The following is a 17,202-nucleotide window of genomic DNA, read 5'->3' as shown; positions in this document are numbered from 1 at the left end:
GAGATGAGTTTCCTGTAAGCAGCAAAATGTTGGGTCTTGTTTGTTGTAGCCAGTTTGTTAGTCTATGTCTTTTTATCAGGGAGTTCAGTCCATTGATATTAAGAGATATTAAGGAAAAGTAATTGTTGTTTCCTGTTATTTTTGTTGTTAAAGTTGGCATTCTGTTCATGTGGCTGTCTTCTTTTAGGTTTGTTGAGGGATTACCTTTTTGTTGTTTCTAGGGCGTGGTTCCTGTCCTTGTATTGGTTTTTTTCTATTATTATCCTTTGAAGGGCTGGATTCATGGAGAGATAATGTGTGAATTTGGTTTTGTTGTGGAATACTTTGGTTTCTCCATCTATGTTAATTGAGAGTTTGGCTGGGTATAGTAGCCTGGGCTGGAATTTGTGTTCTTTTCGTGTCTGTATAACATCTGTCCAGGATCTTCTGGCTTTCATAGTCTCTGGTGAAAAATCTGGTGTAATTCTGATAGGCTTGCCTTTATATGTTACTTGGCCTTTTCCTCTTACTGCTTTTAGTATTCTATCTTTATTTAGAGCATTTGTTGTTCTGATTATTATGTGTCGGGAGGTATTTCTTTTCTGGTCCAGTCTATTTGGAGTTCTGTAGGCTTCTTGTATGTTCATGGGCATCTCTTTCTTTAGATTTGGGAAGTTTTCTTCTATAATTTTGTTGAAGATGTTTGCTGGTCCTTTGAGTTGAAAATCTTCATTCTCATCCACTCCTATTATCCGTAGGTTTGGTCTTCTCATTGTGTCCTGTATTTCTTGGATGTTTTGAGTTAGGATCTTTTTGCATTTTACATTTTCCTTGATTGTTGTGCCGATGTTCTCTATGGAATCTTCTGCACCTGAGATTCTCTCTTCCATCTCTTGTATTCTGTTGCTGATGCTCGTATCTATGGTTCCAGATTTCTTTCCTAGGGTTTTTATCTCCAGTGTTGCCTCATTTTGGATTTTCTTTATTGTGTCTACTTCCCTTTTTAGGTCTAGTATGGTTTTGTTCATTTCCATCATCTGTTTGGATGTGTTTTCCTGTTTTTCATTAAGGACTTCTACCTGTTTGATTATGTTATCCTGTTTTTCTTTAAGGATTTGTAACTCTTTAGCAGTGTTCTCCTGCAATTCTTTAAGGGATTTTTTCTGCTTCCTCTTTACTGTCTTCTACCTGTTTACCAGTGTTCCTTTGTATTTCTTTAAGTGTGTTATTAAAGTCCTTCTTGAAGTCCTCTACCATCATCAGGAGATATGCTTTTAGATCCGTGTCTAGCTTTTCCGGTGTGTTGGGGTGCCCTGGACTGGGCGAAGTGGGAGTGCTGGGTTCTGATGATGGTGAGTGGTCTTGGTTTCTGTTAGTAAGATTATTACGTTTACCTTTCGCCATCTGGTAATCTTTGGGGTTAGTTGTTGTAGATGTCACTGTTTAAAGATTGGAGCAGAAGCTTTGTTCCACTCACCAGCAGTCTCAAAATCCTGTGGCGGGGGTCGTGGGTAGCTGGCGGTATGCTGGAAGAGTCCTGTGGTCCTACTCAGGCCGGTTTTCTGCTTCCCTAACTAATGCAGTCTCAGTTCCCTCGCGCAATTGGATTGTAGCAGAAGCTGTGTTCCACTCACCAGAAGTCTTAAGATCCTGTGGCTGGTGTTGTGGGTAGCTGGCGAGTGTCAGCCGACCCTGTGCCCTAGCTACCTCGGTGCTTTTCTGACCGGAAGAGGCTTGTGGCCCTATGTAGGCCGGATTTTTGCCTCCCCAACCAAAGCAGTCTCAGGTCCCGCGTGATTGGACTGGAGCAGAAGCTGTGTTCCACTCACCAGCAGTCTCAAAATCCTGTGGCGGGGGTCGTGGGTAGCTGGCGGGTGTCAGCCGACCCTGCGCTCTAGCTATGCCGGTGCTGGTTCGGCCGGATGAGGCCTGTGGCCCTACTCAGGCCGGTTTCTGCTTCCCTAACTAATGCAGTCTCAGGTCCCGCGTGCAATTGGATTGGAGCAGAAGCTGTGCTCCACTCACTAGAAGTCTTAAGATCCTGTGGTGGGTGTTGTGGGTAGCTGGCGAGTGTCAGCCGACCCTGCGCCCTAGCTACCCCAGTGCTTTTCTCTATTTATTTTTTATTGGATATTTATTTCATTTATATTTCCAATGCTATCCCAAAAGTCCCCTACATGCTCCCCAACCCACTCCCCCACCCACCCACTCCCACTTCTTGGCCCTGTCGTTCCCCTGTACTGAGGCATATAAAGTTTGCCTCTCTTTCCACTGATGGCCGACTAGGCCATCTTCTGATTCATATGCAGCTAGAGACATGAGCTCCGGGGTACTGGTTAGTTCATATTGTTGTTCCACCTATAGGATTGCAGATCCCTTTAGCTCCTTGGGTACTTTCTCTAGCTCCTCCATTGGGGGTCCTGTGATCCATCCAAAATATCTATATCTTAAAATCAAATATAGACATCATCTCCTGTAAAAAAATGGGAAAAGATATTCCAATCAAATGGACCTGTGAAGCAAGCTAGTATAGTATCTTGTAGCCATTTTAGTATCTGACAAAATAGACTTCAATCAAAACTAATCAGAAGAGATAGAGAAGGAAACTCCATACTCACCAAAGGAAAAAATCCTCCAAGAGGACATTGCAATTTTTAACATCTATTCTCCAAATAGGATAGCCCTGATGTTGCTTATATTTTGATGCTAATTCTGCTTTCCCAGGAGGGGTTGCAGATGAGTCATGAATTACTTACACAGGTGACTTCTTGTGAACCTTCCTCCCAGCTTAATTTGTAAAATAAAAGTTAGAGACAGTGATTGGGCAGTAGAAGGGAAGGTGGAGCTGAAAAGTTTGGGGGAGAAAGAGGGAAGGGAAGAGGACAGAGGAGCAGGAGGAGGTGGAAGGAAAGCATAGCAGAAGCACATGGCCTGGAGAAACCACAAGAGATAAGGGATCTCAAAGATGGGGAATATAGTAGTATAGTGGTAGATTTGCCAATCTAGGCATGCAGCTTGTATTCATATTAATTGAGTTGTGTTTTCTTTACCAGGGCTTATCTGGGTTGGAGATTTACTGAAAAAAATTGGTGCCCAACATATTGATTAGAGCTCAACTAACCTGAGATAAAAGTTCACTGTCCTCCAACCCTCCAAATATGGCTCAGGCAGCAATCTAGGATGCAGCAGTGTGGATTGAAAGGAATTAGACACCTTATCATTTACCAGTATTGCAATATTTATTCTCTTGATTTACTATCTCTTCTCAAAAGACAGGGCCCTAGATAAAAAATTCCTTACCTTAGAAAAGAGCTTACAAGTAACACTAGAACTAAAGGTTTAGGATTTTATAGGTCACAATAAGCAGCAGAAAGAGGAGAATGAAGATTAGAGACAGGAGCTGGAAGAGACACTAGGAAAATTAATTTGACAATTCACAGATCAGACTGAACAGCATGGAGATAGAGATAAAATTTGGAAGCAAAGTCTAGAGGATAATTTACTAAAGCTAGCAAATCAAACTAAGGCAGATGTTGCAATATTAGAATTACAACATGAAGAGAAGCTTAGATCATGGAAGCAGGGCTTAGAACAGAAGATACAGGAAATTATAGAGCAGCATGAACAACAGAAAGAGAAATTTAAGACTTGGCAATGTGGCCTAGAAGAAACACTAAAATTGAAGACAGAGAAAATTATAGATCAGAATAAGAGACAGAAAGTTGAAAATGAAGGTGGGAGACAGGAGCTGGAAAAGATGCTAGAACAAAGGATGCAGCAGCTCACAGAGCAGACTGAGCAACAGAGAGAAAATAATGAGGATTGGAAGCAAGACTTGAAGAATAACCTTTTAAAATTAATCAAAATAAAATGAACAGCAGACTATCAGAATTGCAATATAAAGAAAGAAATCAAAATATGGAGGCAGAACCTTGAACAAAGAATATAGGAACTGAAGGAACAGGATAATAATAGGAGATATAAAGTGTGGACACAGACCTTAAAGGAAGAATTTAAAATTTCAATTAAAGAGAATAGTCAAGTAGAGACAAAAGATAAAATTAGAGAAAGCTAACCAAAGGGTATTAGAAAACAAGTGAGGAGGTAATCTCTTGCCCATCTGTAACAAGATCTGACTCCCTTTTCTGGAGTGTCTGAAGACAGCTACAGTGTACTAACATATAATAAATAAACAAAATCTTAAAAAAAAAAAAAACAAAACCCAAAACCCAACCAACCAACCAACAAACAAAAACAACTGAAAACCGGTATGATGGAGCTCGTAAACCAAATGGATCTAAGCGATCTTTACAGTCAATTCTCTAATGCACCTCATGGAACTTTCTCCAGACTTGAGGACTCACCTGATCACAAAGCAAGTCTCAACACACACAAGAAAATTTCAACACCTTGCATACTCTCTGACCACTATGGGTGATTAAAGTTGGATATCAACAACAACAGAAATGCCAGGGAGCTTACAAACTCATTGAAACTGAATACCTCATTACTGAGTGAAAATTGGTCAAAACAGATATTTCAAAAGAAATTAAAGACTTTCTAGAATTGGATGAAAAAGAATATGCAACTTCCCCAAACATATGGAACACAGTGAAGGCAGTTTTAAGAGGAGAGTTCATAGCACCAAGAGTGAACATTTAAAAAATGGAGAGATCTCATACTAGTAACTTAACAATACACCTGAAAGCTCTAGAACAACAAGAAGAAATCACAACCAAAAGTAGTAGATGGCAAGAAATAATGAAACTCAGGACTGAAATCAATAAACAATGAATAGCACAAACCATCAATGAAACAGTTTATTCTTCCAGAAAATCAACAAGATCAACAAATTAACTAAGAGGTAAAGAAAAAAAATCCAAATAATGAACTTAGAAATGAAAAGGGGGACATAATAACAGGCACTGAGGAAATCCAGAGAATCTTAAGGACATACTTTAAAAACCTATACTCCACCAATTTGGAAAATCTAAAAGAAATGGATAATTTTTTCAATATTGTACAAGAGACCTGGCCACTCCACTCCCTCTTCCTGTGACCTGGACCTCTCCCTGACTTCCTAACACTTATTAATTTATGAAACTGTTTTTCTCAGCACAGTTTTGTTCTGTGTGTCCATTGGATTACAAACTTTATTAAAAATACAAACAAAAAACCCAAAAAAACAAAAAAAATTTTTTTCAATAGATACCACTTACCAAAGTGAAATCAATATTGGATAAACAATTTAAACAAACCTAAAACCCCTAATGAAATAGAAACAGTAATTGAAACAAAACCCAAGAAAAGGTCTCTGATCAGATGATTTTTAGCATAGAATTTTATGGGATCACAGTTACTGATACCCAAACCACATTAAAACCCAAGTAAAAAGAGAACCACAGGCCATTTTAAAAATGAACATAGATGCAAAAAAAAAAAAATCACAATAAAGTACTTTCAAACTAAATCCAAGAACACATCAAGAAGAGCATCTACTATAATCATGTAGGTTTCTCCCTAGAGATGCAGGCATGGTCCAGCATGAGTAAGTTCATAAATGAAATCCACCACATAACCAAACAGAAAAACAAAACATACATGATCTTTTCATTAGGTGCAGAAAAGGCCTTTGACAAAATCAAATGCTCCTTCATGATAAAAGTTTTGGAGAGATTAGGGATACAAGGCACATAACTGTAACAGTTTACAGTAGGCTCATAGCCAACCTCAACTTAAATGGAGAAAAATACAAAGCACTAAAATCAGGAACAAGATAAGGTTTTCCACTTTCTATACCTGTTCAATATAGTATTTGAATTCTTAGCTAGAACAGTAAGACAGCTGAAGGAGATCAAGGGGATACAAAATGCAAAGGTCAGAGTTAAAGTTATATATACATACACACACACACACACACACACACACGAGTGTGTGTGTGTGTGTGTATGTATGCAGATAATAAAATTAATAAAATTAATCAGTAGAATCATTGAAGATCAAGATATAAAATCTACATACATGAGGATACCTGAATTTTGATAAGCAGGCTAGAAACACACTGGGGGAAAAAAAGCATCTTAAAAAAATGGAGCTAATCAAACTGAATGGCTGCATGTAGAAGAATCCAGATAGATTCATACTCATCCCCCTGTACAAACTCCACTCTAAATGCATTCCAACCTCAATATAAAACTAGATACACTGAACCTGTTAGAAGAGAAAGTACAGAATAGCCTTGAACTCATTGGGGCAGAAAAAGACTTTCTGAACAGAACACCATTAGCACAGACATTAAAATTAATAATTAGTAAATGGGCAAAGAACACTTTCATTCAGACAAAGTAGCAGCCTACAGAATGGGAAAAGATTTTTGTCAACTACATATATAAGATATTTTAAAAAAACTCTAGAAACTCATATCAACCCTCCACAAATAATCAAATTAAAATAGGACACAGATCTAAATAGAGAATTCTCAAAAAGTTGAAAGTTAAATGGCGAAGAAACACTTTAGGAAAGGTTTAACATCCTTACCATGAGAGAAATAAAGTCAAAACTACTTTGATATTTCATCTTATACCAGTCAGAGTGGCTAAGGTCATTAAAACAAATGACAGCTCATGTTGGCAAGAATGGTGAGTAGGGGAAAAACTCAGCCATTTCTGGTGGGAGTGCAAACTTGTATAGACACTATGGAAATCTTTGGGGTGGCATGCCAGAAAGATGGGAACCAATCTACCTCAAGATCCAGTTGTACCACTCTTGGACATATAATCAAAGGATTCTTAATCCTACCACAGAGACACTTGGTCAACCATCTTCATTGCTCCTCTATTCATAATACCTAGGAATTGGAAACAACCTAGAGATCACCCTTGACAGAAGTATGGATAAAGAAAATGTGGTACATATATGCAAGGGAGCATTATTCAGTTGTTCAAAAATGAAATCATGGAATTTTCAGGTAAATGGATGGAATTAGAAAAAAATGAGTAACTGAATGAGTAACTCAGATCTAGAAAGACAAATACAGTATAGTACATGTTTGCTTATATATGGACATTAGCTATTAAGTCAAAGCTAACCATTATACAGTCAGAGAACCACATAGGAATAGAGTAAGGGACCTGGAGTTGTAAATCTTCCTAGGTTATGGAAAAAAAAATAGAGAGTTATAGATGAATGGAGTTGCTGAAATGGGAGTATCAAATGGGAAGGTGGACAGAGTTGGGTAGAGAGTGTGACAAGAGAAGGAATACTGAATGAGACAGCTAAAATTAAGGACTACTTAAGGGGTGGTGTGGATACTAAAACCAGTAGAAGGGGATCTAAATAAATTTGCCAAATAATGGGGGACAACATAACACAATCTGGATAGCTCTTGTCACCAAATGAAGATTTCAGTATTGGGATTGGGTTCCATCTAATTGAATAGTTGACCGAAAAAAATCCCCTGGGAATCCTGAAACAACCCAGGCAGTTCTCAAGACCATAGGTTGTTCTCCACAATCTGATGGCAAGACTCCATTGCTAAAGACAGCACCTAGACAACTTCCTGAACATGGAAACATTGATGCCTACATGGAGAACTTATTCACATGTCCTAGTGTTTTTGGTACAGGAAAATACTCTGCTCTACCCAGAGAGAAAAAGCAACTCAGTCACAAAATATTTGATTTATAACTGTGTCCCACCTACAAGATATGCTAGGGTAATGGTGGCATAAAACTTGTGGGAGTAACCAAGCAACCTCTGAGTGACTGAAGTCTTACTCTGTGAGATGGAAACTAGTCCAGATACTGCTTGGGTGACCAAGAACATGAAACTAGATGGTAAAACCAAATACTACTGTTCTTTAAAAACATGTAGTGATAAAATGACTCCCAATGACATTCTGCTATTCTCATAGATCAGTGCCTTGTTCAGCCATTATCAGAAGCTCCTTTCTTCATCAGATGGGAACAAATATAGAGAGACCCACAGCCAGACATTATGCAGAGACTGAGAGTCTCAATTATAGACCAGATGTCTCCATCAAATCCCTCCCATGAGGCAGCATGGAACCCTGTGAAAGAGGAGGCAGAAAGAGTTTAAGAACCAGAGGGGATGGAGGATATCAAGGAAACAAAGCCCTCAAAATGAACATGAACAAAGCTCAGATGAACTCACAGAGACTAAGGTAGCATACACAGGGCCTGCACTGATCAGAAACAGGTCCTCTGCGTATATATTAAAGCTTCCAGTTGACTGTTTTTATGGATTCCTGACTGTGCAAACGAGTAGCCTCTCTCTCTCTCTCTCTCTCTCTCTCTCTCTCTCTCTCTCTCTCTCTCTCTCTCTCTCTCTCTCTCTCTCTCTCTCTGCCTTCGCTTGGGCTCTCTTCCTTACACACACACACACACACACACACACACACACACACACACACACACACACACACACACAGAGCGAGCTCTTCATTCCAATTCCCAAAGCATATCCTTTATCCTTTCCAGACATCCTGGATTCCCCTCCCTAGAATTTCTGGGCACATCATTGTCTGTAATATTCTGAAATGTCATATTGCATTCCTTAGTGTTAGAATATTTTTAAAAACATCATTATAATGAGTACTTGGTCTAATTTACCAGGCTGAAGATTCACACTCTTGTTCTGAAAGCTTTTCTTGAATTATTCTTTTGATAGTTATTCTCCCTTGCTCTTTTCCTAGAATTTCTATTTTACAAATATAAGATCTTTTAAACTTACTCTCTGGTTTTCTCATCATATATTTTCTTTCTTGCTACTTTGTAGAGATTTTATTATAATTTTATATTAAAATATTCCCTAGGAATTTCACTTTTACAATTAAGTTTGGACATTTGAGACAAAGCTCGTCCTGTCATCCGCTGCAGACTTTACTTCCTATAGCAACAAGTTTGCTTTTGATGGGGCTAGTTCTTCTGATCTTTTTTTCTGTTCTCAGAATTGTTTTATGATGGCTAAAGAAACTACATTTTTGCTAGGGATCCATCTTGTTATTTAAGAGCTGCTTGTTTTTGACGCCAAGCTTCTAAAAGACAATTTGTTGACAAGCCCAACTCTTTGAGCCCCGTTTGTTCTTGCGACTAACTGCTGGTTTTGGCCTCTGTAACTTGCATATGCAGATACTCAAGGACTATTTTGAGGTCAACTTGACCATCTCATCTTGGCTGAGCAGAACAGTTTTTTGCAGTTCCTCCTTTAAACGTCATTCTGTCACCTGCCTCAGTAGTGCATGTCTCTGATTTGGATTAGAGACCATGGCTCTGCTAGCAGTTTTAACAAATCTGGCCCCAAACTCAGTAACAGTTTCTGTTTCTGCTGGTTTTGTTTTGTTTTGTGCTTGTTTCGTGCTTTCTGTTGCTCCACCCCTCCCTCTACATTCCAGAGTGAGGACTTACAAGGCAGGTTGGCATTTTGTATGCATCGCCATTAGCCAAGTCGTATCTTCCCATATAAGTCTTTAAGCCTATTCATAGGGATGACCATGGCTTTCTCATAGAGTGATCAGATCATCCACCGAAGTGTCCCCTAACTAAACACTTTGAGCCCAAAGTCTGTAACCAAAACGGCATACAAAGGGGGTTTAGAAGTCCTGGTCGGGATCAAGGCCTTCACTTCATGTCTCATCTTCAGCTTTGGGCTCTGCCCCCCTGTAGTACTTGGTTCACACATGTTGACCTCTAAGGTTCTCCAGAGTGGGAAGGAGCAATCACCGCAAACTCTGGTGGGCATTCCCATAATACCCTAGTGTCTGGTTCAGCTCACAGCCAGTTCCACATGGCTCCATCGGTTCTCCAGCATCTCAGGGTTCTCTGCTCTCCTTTTGCACAGTCTGTGAGAGCTGCTTTCCCAGGGCTTTAAAATCATTTTAAATCCTTATAGTTTAAGATTTCGAGTTTCTAGTTTGGGGTTTGGGGGTGGGGTGGGGCTTTTCTTCCCTGAAGGACTCTTTCATCCAGGCTTTTAAAATGTTAATTTTGAAAATTTAGGCAGTTTTGTACATCAGCGGGAGGAGAGGCCCTTGGGCCTCAGAGGGTTCAATGCCCCAGTGTAGGGGAATGCCTGGGCAGGAAGGAGGGGAGTGTGTGGGTGGGTGGGGAGCACCCTCATAGAGGCAGGAGGAGGGGGAATGGGATAGGGGTTTCCAGAGGGGAACCTTGGGATGAGGAAACATTTGAAAAGTAAATACAGAAAATATCCAATAAGAGAAAAAAAGAGAAAGTTTAAACAGAGAACAACAACAAAACATTCAGATGTATCTAGTTTCCAATATTTAATTTTCCCTATGGATCTTCCTACAGCATAAGTCCCGTGCTTTGGTGACACAACAACAGAGCCGCTTTTCTCTAACCAAGCTAGGGGATCATAAGCCATAGGGGGATGTGGGTGAAACTAAAGCCTATCCTTTCTTCTATGCTAAACAATGATCAAAAGTCAAGAAATGAGTCCTAAGCCCAGAGGGACTCATTTGTATCTCTGCCTATAGAAGAAACTTGGAAAACAGACCAAACTTAAGGATTCCATTATACAAAGGAAATCCACATGTAGTTGAACTGTGTTTAGGAAGTGAAGCTTGTAAGGAGGTGGGTTTATGCAATAGTCCTGGGGTCCTCTGGAGGTACCTTTCACATCACATAATGGCTTCTCTGCCACTGGCTATTAGGCTCTTTCAAGCCAGGGAATTAAAGTGGCTCCCGCTTAGCCAGCTTGTCTGAGCAGATACAGAGATGGCATGAAATGCCATCTGAGACTCTCACCTCTCTGACATTCCAGCTGTGCATATCCCCCTCTCTGAAATTGCCTATTTCACATGAATGGGCACAGACATTATGCTCAGCCCAGTATGTCTGATTCATTATTGCAGGATGAATGGTATTGTGTGATTCTGCCTGAGGCTTCTAGAAGGAAGAGATGTTTTCTCTAGATTTCATCCTTCTCAACAAGTCTGTATCCCTTGTTTTCACAAGTATTAAATTCTAAAGTAAAACGGATGCTGAAGGGGAAGAAAATAATTATGACCCTGGGAATTTTTATGAAACCTACAGCTTACAACTCTTGACTATGTAAAGTATCATGGAATTCTCTTTTGTGATATTAAAAACTGAGGAGTTTTGTAAATCCTGTTTTGGCTTCTCTTTACTTTGTTCTTTTCACACACTCTATGTACTACATATAGCTGCTAGACTAATTTTCTTTAAGCTTTGGTTGTATTAGATTGGTCTTTTATAATCACTGACACTAACCTATGATATAATAAACTTCCAATGCATCTGGCTAGTTTGTAAAGTCTTCCAGATAGCAGATAGATTGGCCTCCTCACTGTCCCTACCCTGCTGCTCTTCTGTTGGGCTCTCTCCCATTCTTGGGCTCCACTTGTTTAACACAAGGAGAGGGAACAACGTAAAGGCCTAGGCATCTAGAAACGGTAAGACTGATGGAGAAGGCGATAAGTACAAATCTGAGTTAATTAAGTGGGGATACAAGGCACAACTAGAGCACTCAGTGGGGAACTTGGAGGCTTTATAGACAAAGAATTGTGGAGTGACAAATAAAGATTGGAAAAGCTAGCTGTATGAGTGGTATCCAACATGGGGTGGGCTAGAACACACTCCTCCAATACAGAATATCACCTTGCCTCTCAAAGTCCTCCTAAAGATCCAGTTAAAGGCTTCTCTGCCTACTAAGTTTTGCCAAGGTTGTTTTGATTGATATCCTGGGACAGGACAGCCTTCCTCCTACTGTTATTCTGTCACTGGCACTGGTCCTGGGGCCTCTGCTTGTGTTGGCCTTTGGTGACCCTTGGGAAGAAGACACAGCCTTATAGGTTAGGGCTAATAAATGCTTCCTTCCGAACCGCCAGAAATTCATAATGGATATAATGGGCACCCACCCATAAGGGTGTAGTTTTTCCATATTTTAAAAATTAATTTATTCAGAAACTCCTGAGAGTACCTCAGAATGCGGTTGGGCTGGACATCCCCGGATGCTTTAGTCAAGCTCCGTATCACAGCACTCTCTACACTGTCAAGAGACCTGTAATAGTTCCCATTATTCAAGCAGTTTTGGAGCTATAAATCTGAAAGTAAAAGGCTCATTAATCCTCTAATGTCTTCTATTTTTCTTAAACTCTGTATTATTTTGTTCCTTCCCATTAAACACAGATGCTATACAGCTTCTGGTTGCAGGCAAAAGCTGAAAATAAGCCTAATACAAAAAATAATTGTTCATTAAACATTTGCTGTTTTGGGTGTGGCCTATGATTGTATACAATAACTACAGAAGGGAAGCCTAAGAAAGAAGTGGGGGGGGGGGGGCGCGTAGAGGCAGAGACGAGGCTTTTCTAAGTCTCCTCTCGGGTGGAAAATGATTGATTATAAAAGGAAAGAATTTGGATTCAGGAGATCTAAACCAAAGATGTAATAAGGACCATCATGTTCTCACCAAAAACATGAAATCAATTTCACTGTGCTTTAAGACATCCAGCTATGATTTCAAACTGGAGGAGGTGGGTTGCTATTTTCCCAAAGTGAATTTGGTTTGGAATCACTCAACACAGTGAAAAGACAAGTGAGAGTGAAGAAGGATGCTCAGACCCACTGAAGGATGCAGTCAGCGTTCTTCGGCTGCACCTGAGATCCACCATCAGCCTATGGAAGCTTTCTTCTGTTGGAACTTGGCAGTGCCTATTCATCCGACACTGAACATACACATGGCTGAAAATTCTGTAATACGGAAATGTCTTGATAATCATGTATCCATTAATCTGTTTAGAAAAATTGGTCTTACAGGATAAATTATGACCATTTTGTTCAAAATCCTTACTGTGTGGTTCTAAGAGCAAAGGTTCCATGAGGCATATCCAGGGGCTTAGAGTGACATATCAACAAGAGCAAGAATGTTGCCCTTGTCCATCTTGCAAGGCACAATGTCAACTGAGTAACATAGCAAATGGTTTGAGTCATTCTGATATTGCTTCACTTGCTTATAGTACAGGCTTCTCTTCAGCACTAGTGCCTCTTTTTTACATTATTAATTTTCTTCTTAGTGATATACACTGGTAGTGTTAGCTTTTAAATCTTTCTCATCACTCACTTTCCTCCATTATGAAAGGAATCTGTTTTGCTAATTAATGCCACCATCTTTCTAATATAACCAGGATCATTTAATCTATTAAGGCCTTTCTGATCACTGCCACATTTTCAAATTATACCGATTTTAAAGACCAGACCATGGGATTAAATTCCGTGCCATATTTAATATCTCACTCTTCAGAAACCCACTGACAAGTTATTTCCTTCCCTCTATATTTATTGTGTGCCTTTACAGTTTAGTTTTGCTGTCTGTTTTATGTATGTAATAAGTTTTTAGCTCTTTAAGAATTAATATCAAGTTAAATATACATTATTATCTTCTATATTGTTTTTAAATTCTTCTCTACATACTAAATTCTTAATTCACATTTGCTGAATAAATGACAGATAGCATAATAAAAGGTGAGGTTTTCTTTTTTTTTCCAAAGCAAATAGCCTAGGGGGTCCTTGGCATTTCTTAAAATTTATTAATTCAGCTTTCTCTAGAATAAGCAGAAAAACCCTTCAACTGCCTTCCCACGAGTATAGCATCATTGGAGAGGGAAATCAGTAGCTACCTTTCCTGCCGCGTTTGCTCTTCAGTAGTTTCCATGGCACATTCCAGAGAGCTCTGCAGAGACTGCAACTGATTCAAGGTCTCCTTCAACAAAAATCGAGTGACAAATTGTTCCAAATTGGAAGCTTCTTGGTAGTCCTGGGGGGTTACAAAAAATGTAATTAGGAATTTGGTAGCTTGGCAGAGACAAACATTCAGGAAAAAAATTTTTTCCCCAAGTACCCATCAGTCTCAGACTAACCCTGAAAGGGAAAATGGAGAGGAAAGAGTTGTTAGCTCAGAAGTCTGCAGAAGGACTTTCCACCTGCTAGAGGCCGAATTTAGTAACCGATTAGACTTCATCACTTATCCTTGTACCTGCCTCACATAGATAAATTAATAGATATCCATTGTAAAAGAAAAAGTTTCCAGAAAAAAATGTTGGAATGTAACTGACTTGCTTTGTTCTGTTTCATGTATATAATAACCATAACATCATGTATTTTCTTTCTTTTTTTTTTTTGCCCCCAAAGTATAGTCATGTTTCAACAAATGCCTTACTTCATTGTAGTTACATTCACTTCCTGGCCCCAGTCACTACCTGCTTCTTGGTTCGCTATAATGGGAAGCCTCAGCTGCATGCTAACAGTGCCACAGACTTCCTTCTTGGGTGTGTCTTCCCTACTCTATCATGAGCCAAAAGGAATCTTTACCTCTGAAATTGTCATTGTCAGATAGTCTGGTTACAGTGACACAAAAGTAACTAATTCTGGTGGGAAGGGTATAGATCAATTCAGCTAGTGAAAAGATTTATTTGCTTCTATCCCTAAACAAAATGATATCTATTTTTTATGATGTAAAATATAAAACCAATAGAAATAAAATGATGAGAAGCTGCCATGAGTCATGTTTTGGGAATTAGCATGTATGGTTGCAAATCAAAACAAATGAAGTGCAGCTATTTAACCTTTTGGGACCTCACCTTTCTCACTTGAAAATTGGGCTAAACAAGCTTTACAAATTGAAAGTATTCTGTGCTTCTATCGATTCTAAATTATAAAGTACTTGCTGTTGTCCTTCTGATATAAATTACCTCATTTTTTCTAGTCCACAGAATAACATCATAGAACATTTTATTTAGCAAAATTTCAATCATCATCTTTTGAAAAGCCCACTTCTTTTAATTTTTTTATTAGATATTTTCTTTATTTACATTTCAAATGCTATCCCAAAAGTCCCCTGTACCGTCCCACTGCCCTGCTCCCCTACCCACTCACTCCCACTTCTTGGCCCTGGCGTTCCCCTGTACTGGGCATATAAAGTTTGCAAGTCCAAGAGGCCTCTATTCCCAATGATGGCCGACTAGGCCATCTTCTGCTACATATGCAGCTAGAGACACCAGCTCTGTGGGTACTGATTAGTTCATATTGTTGTTCCACCTATAGGGTTGCAGACCCCTTCAGCTCTTTAGGTAATTTCTCTAGTTTCTCCACTGGGGGCCCTGTGTTCCATCCTACAGATGACTGTGAGCATCCACTTCTGTATTTTCCAGGCACTGGCATAGCCTCACAGGAGACAGCTATATCAGGGTCCTTTCAGCAAAATCTTGCTGGCATATGCAATAGTGTCTGGATTTGGTGGCTGATTATGGGATTGACCCCCAGTGGGGCAGTCTCTGGATGGTCCATCCTTTTGTCTTAGCTCCAAACTGTCTCTGTAACTCCTTCCATGGGTATGTTATTCCCTATTCTATGAAGAAATGAAGTATTCACACATTGGTCTTCCTTCTTCTCGAGTTTCTTATGTTTTAGAAATTGTATGTTGGGTATTCTAAGTTTCTGGGCTAATATCCACTTATCAGTGAGTGCATATTAAGTGACTTCTTTTGTGATTGGGTTACCTCACTCAGGATGATATTCTCCAGCTCCATCCATTTGACTAAGAATTTCATAAATTCATTGTTTTTAATAGCTGGGTAGTACCCCATTGTGTAAATGTACCACATTTTCTGTATCCATTCCTCTGTTGAGGGACATCTGGGTTCTTTTCAGCTTCTGGCTATTATAAATAGGGCTGCTATGACCATATTGGAGCATGTGTCCTTATTACCAGTTGGAACATTTTCTGGGTATATGCCCAGGAGAGGTATTTCTGGTTCTTCCGGTAATACTATGTCCAGTTTTCTGAGGAACCGCCAGACTGATTTCCAGAGTGGTTGTACAAGCTTGCAATCCCACCAGCAGTGGAGGAGTGTTCCTCTTTATCCACATCCTTGCCAGCATCTGCTGTCACCTGAATTTTTGATCTTAGTCATTCTGACTGGTGTGAGGTGGAATATCAGGGTTGTTTTGATTTGCATTTCCCTGATGATTAAGCATGTTGAACACTTTTTCAAGTGCTTCCCAGCCCTTCGGTATTCCTTGTTTGGGAATTCTTTGTTTAGTTCTGTACCCTTTTTTAAAAATAAGATTATTTGAATTTCTGGAGTTCAGCTTCTTGAGCTCTTTGTATATATTGGATATTAGTCCACTATCACCTTTAGGATTGGCAAAATTCTTTCCCATTCTGTTGGTGGCCTTTTTGTCTTATTGACAGTATCTTTTTTCCTACAGAAGCTTTGCAATTTTATGAGGTCCCATTTGTTGATTCTTGGTCTTACAGCACAGGCCATTGCTGTTCTGTGTAGGAATTTTTTCCCTGTGCCCATATCTTTGAGGCTTTACCCCATTTTCTCCTCTATAAATTTCAGTGTCACTGGTTTTATGTGGAGGCCTTTGGTCCACTTAGACCTGAGCTTTGTACAAGGAGATAAGAATGGATCAATTTGTATTCTTCTACATGATAACTGCCAGTTGTGCCAGCACCATTTGTTGAAAATGCTTTTTTTTTTTTTTTTAACCACTGGATGATTTTAGCTCCCTTGTCAAAGTTCAAGTGACCATAGGTGTGTGGGTTCATTTCTGGGTCTTCAATTGTATTCCATTGATCTACCTGTCTGTCACTGTACCAGTACCATGCAGTTTTTATCACAATTGCTCTGTAGTACAGCTTTAGGTCTGGCTTGGTGATTCTACCAGAGGTTCTTTTATCCTTGAGAAGAGTTTTTGCTATCCTAGGTTTTTTGTTATTCCCGATGAACTTGCAAATTGCCCTTTCTAACTCAGTGAAGAATTGAGTTGGAATTTTGATGGGGATTGCATTGAATCTGTAGATTGCTTTTGGCAGGATAGCCATTTTTACTATATTAATCCTGCCAATCCATGAGCATGGGAGATCTTTCCACCTTTCTAGATCTTCAGCTTCTTTCTTCAGAGACTTAAAGTTCTTGTCATACAGATCTTTCACTTCCTTAGTTAGAGTCATGCCAAGGTATTATATTATTTGTGACTATTGTGAAGGGTGTGGTTTCCCTGATTTCTTTCGCATCCTGTTTATCCTTTGTGTAGAGAAATGCTACTGATTTTTTGAGTTAATTTTATATCCAGCTACTTCACCGAAGCTGTTTATCAGGTTTAGGAGTTCTCTGGTGGAATTTTTTGGGCCACTTATCTATACTATCATATCGTTTGC

General features: G+C 39.4%; 1 protein-coding gene and 1 pseudogene across 1 annotated transcript in view; one reads left to right on the top strand and one right to left on the bottom strand.

The window, feature by feature from the left end:
• Positions 1-17,202, bottom strand: part of Necab1 (N-terminal EF-hand calcium binding protein 1) — a 204,386-nt gene that overhangs the window by 42,359 nt on the left and 144,825 nt on the right. Inside the window, exon 6 of the mRNA XM_021160280.2 lies at positions 13,655-13,791. Coding sequence (XP_021015939.1) covers positions 13,655-13,791 — 137 coding nt within the window. The remainder of the gene's footprint in view (positions 1-13,654; positions 13,792-17,202) is intronic.
• Positions 1,880-4,087, top strand: LOC147004406 (uncharacterized; annotated as a pseudogene).

This window comes from Mus caroli, unplaced genomic scaffold (genome assembly GCF_978045245.1).
Source record: "Mus caroli unplaced genomic scaffold, Mus_caroli_1 scaffold_6, whole genome shotgun sequence".
In the NCBI taxonomy this organism is placed as follows: Eukaryota; Metazoa; Chordata; class Mammalia; order Rodentia; family Muridae; genus Mus; species Mus caroli.
Note: the sequence above shows the minus strand (reverse complement) of the source record. Positions and strands in the feature narration are given on the sequence as shown.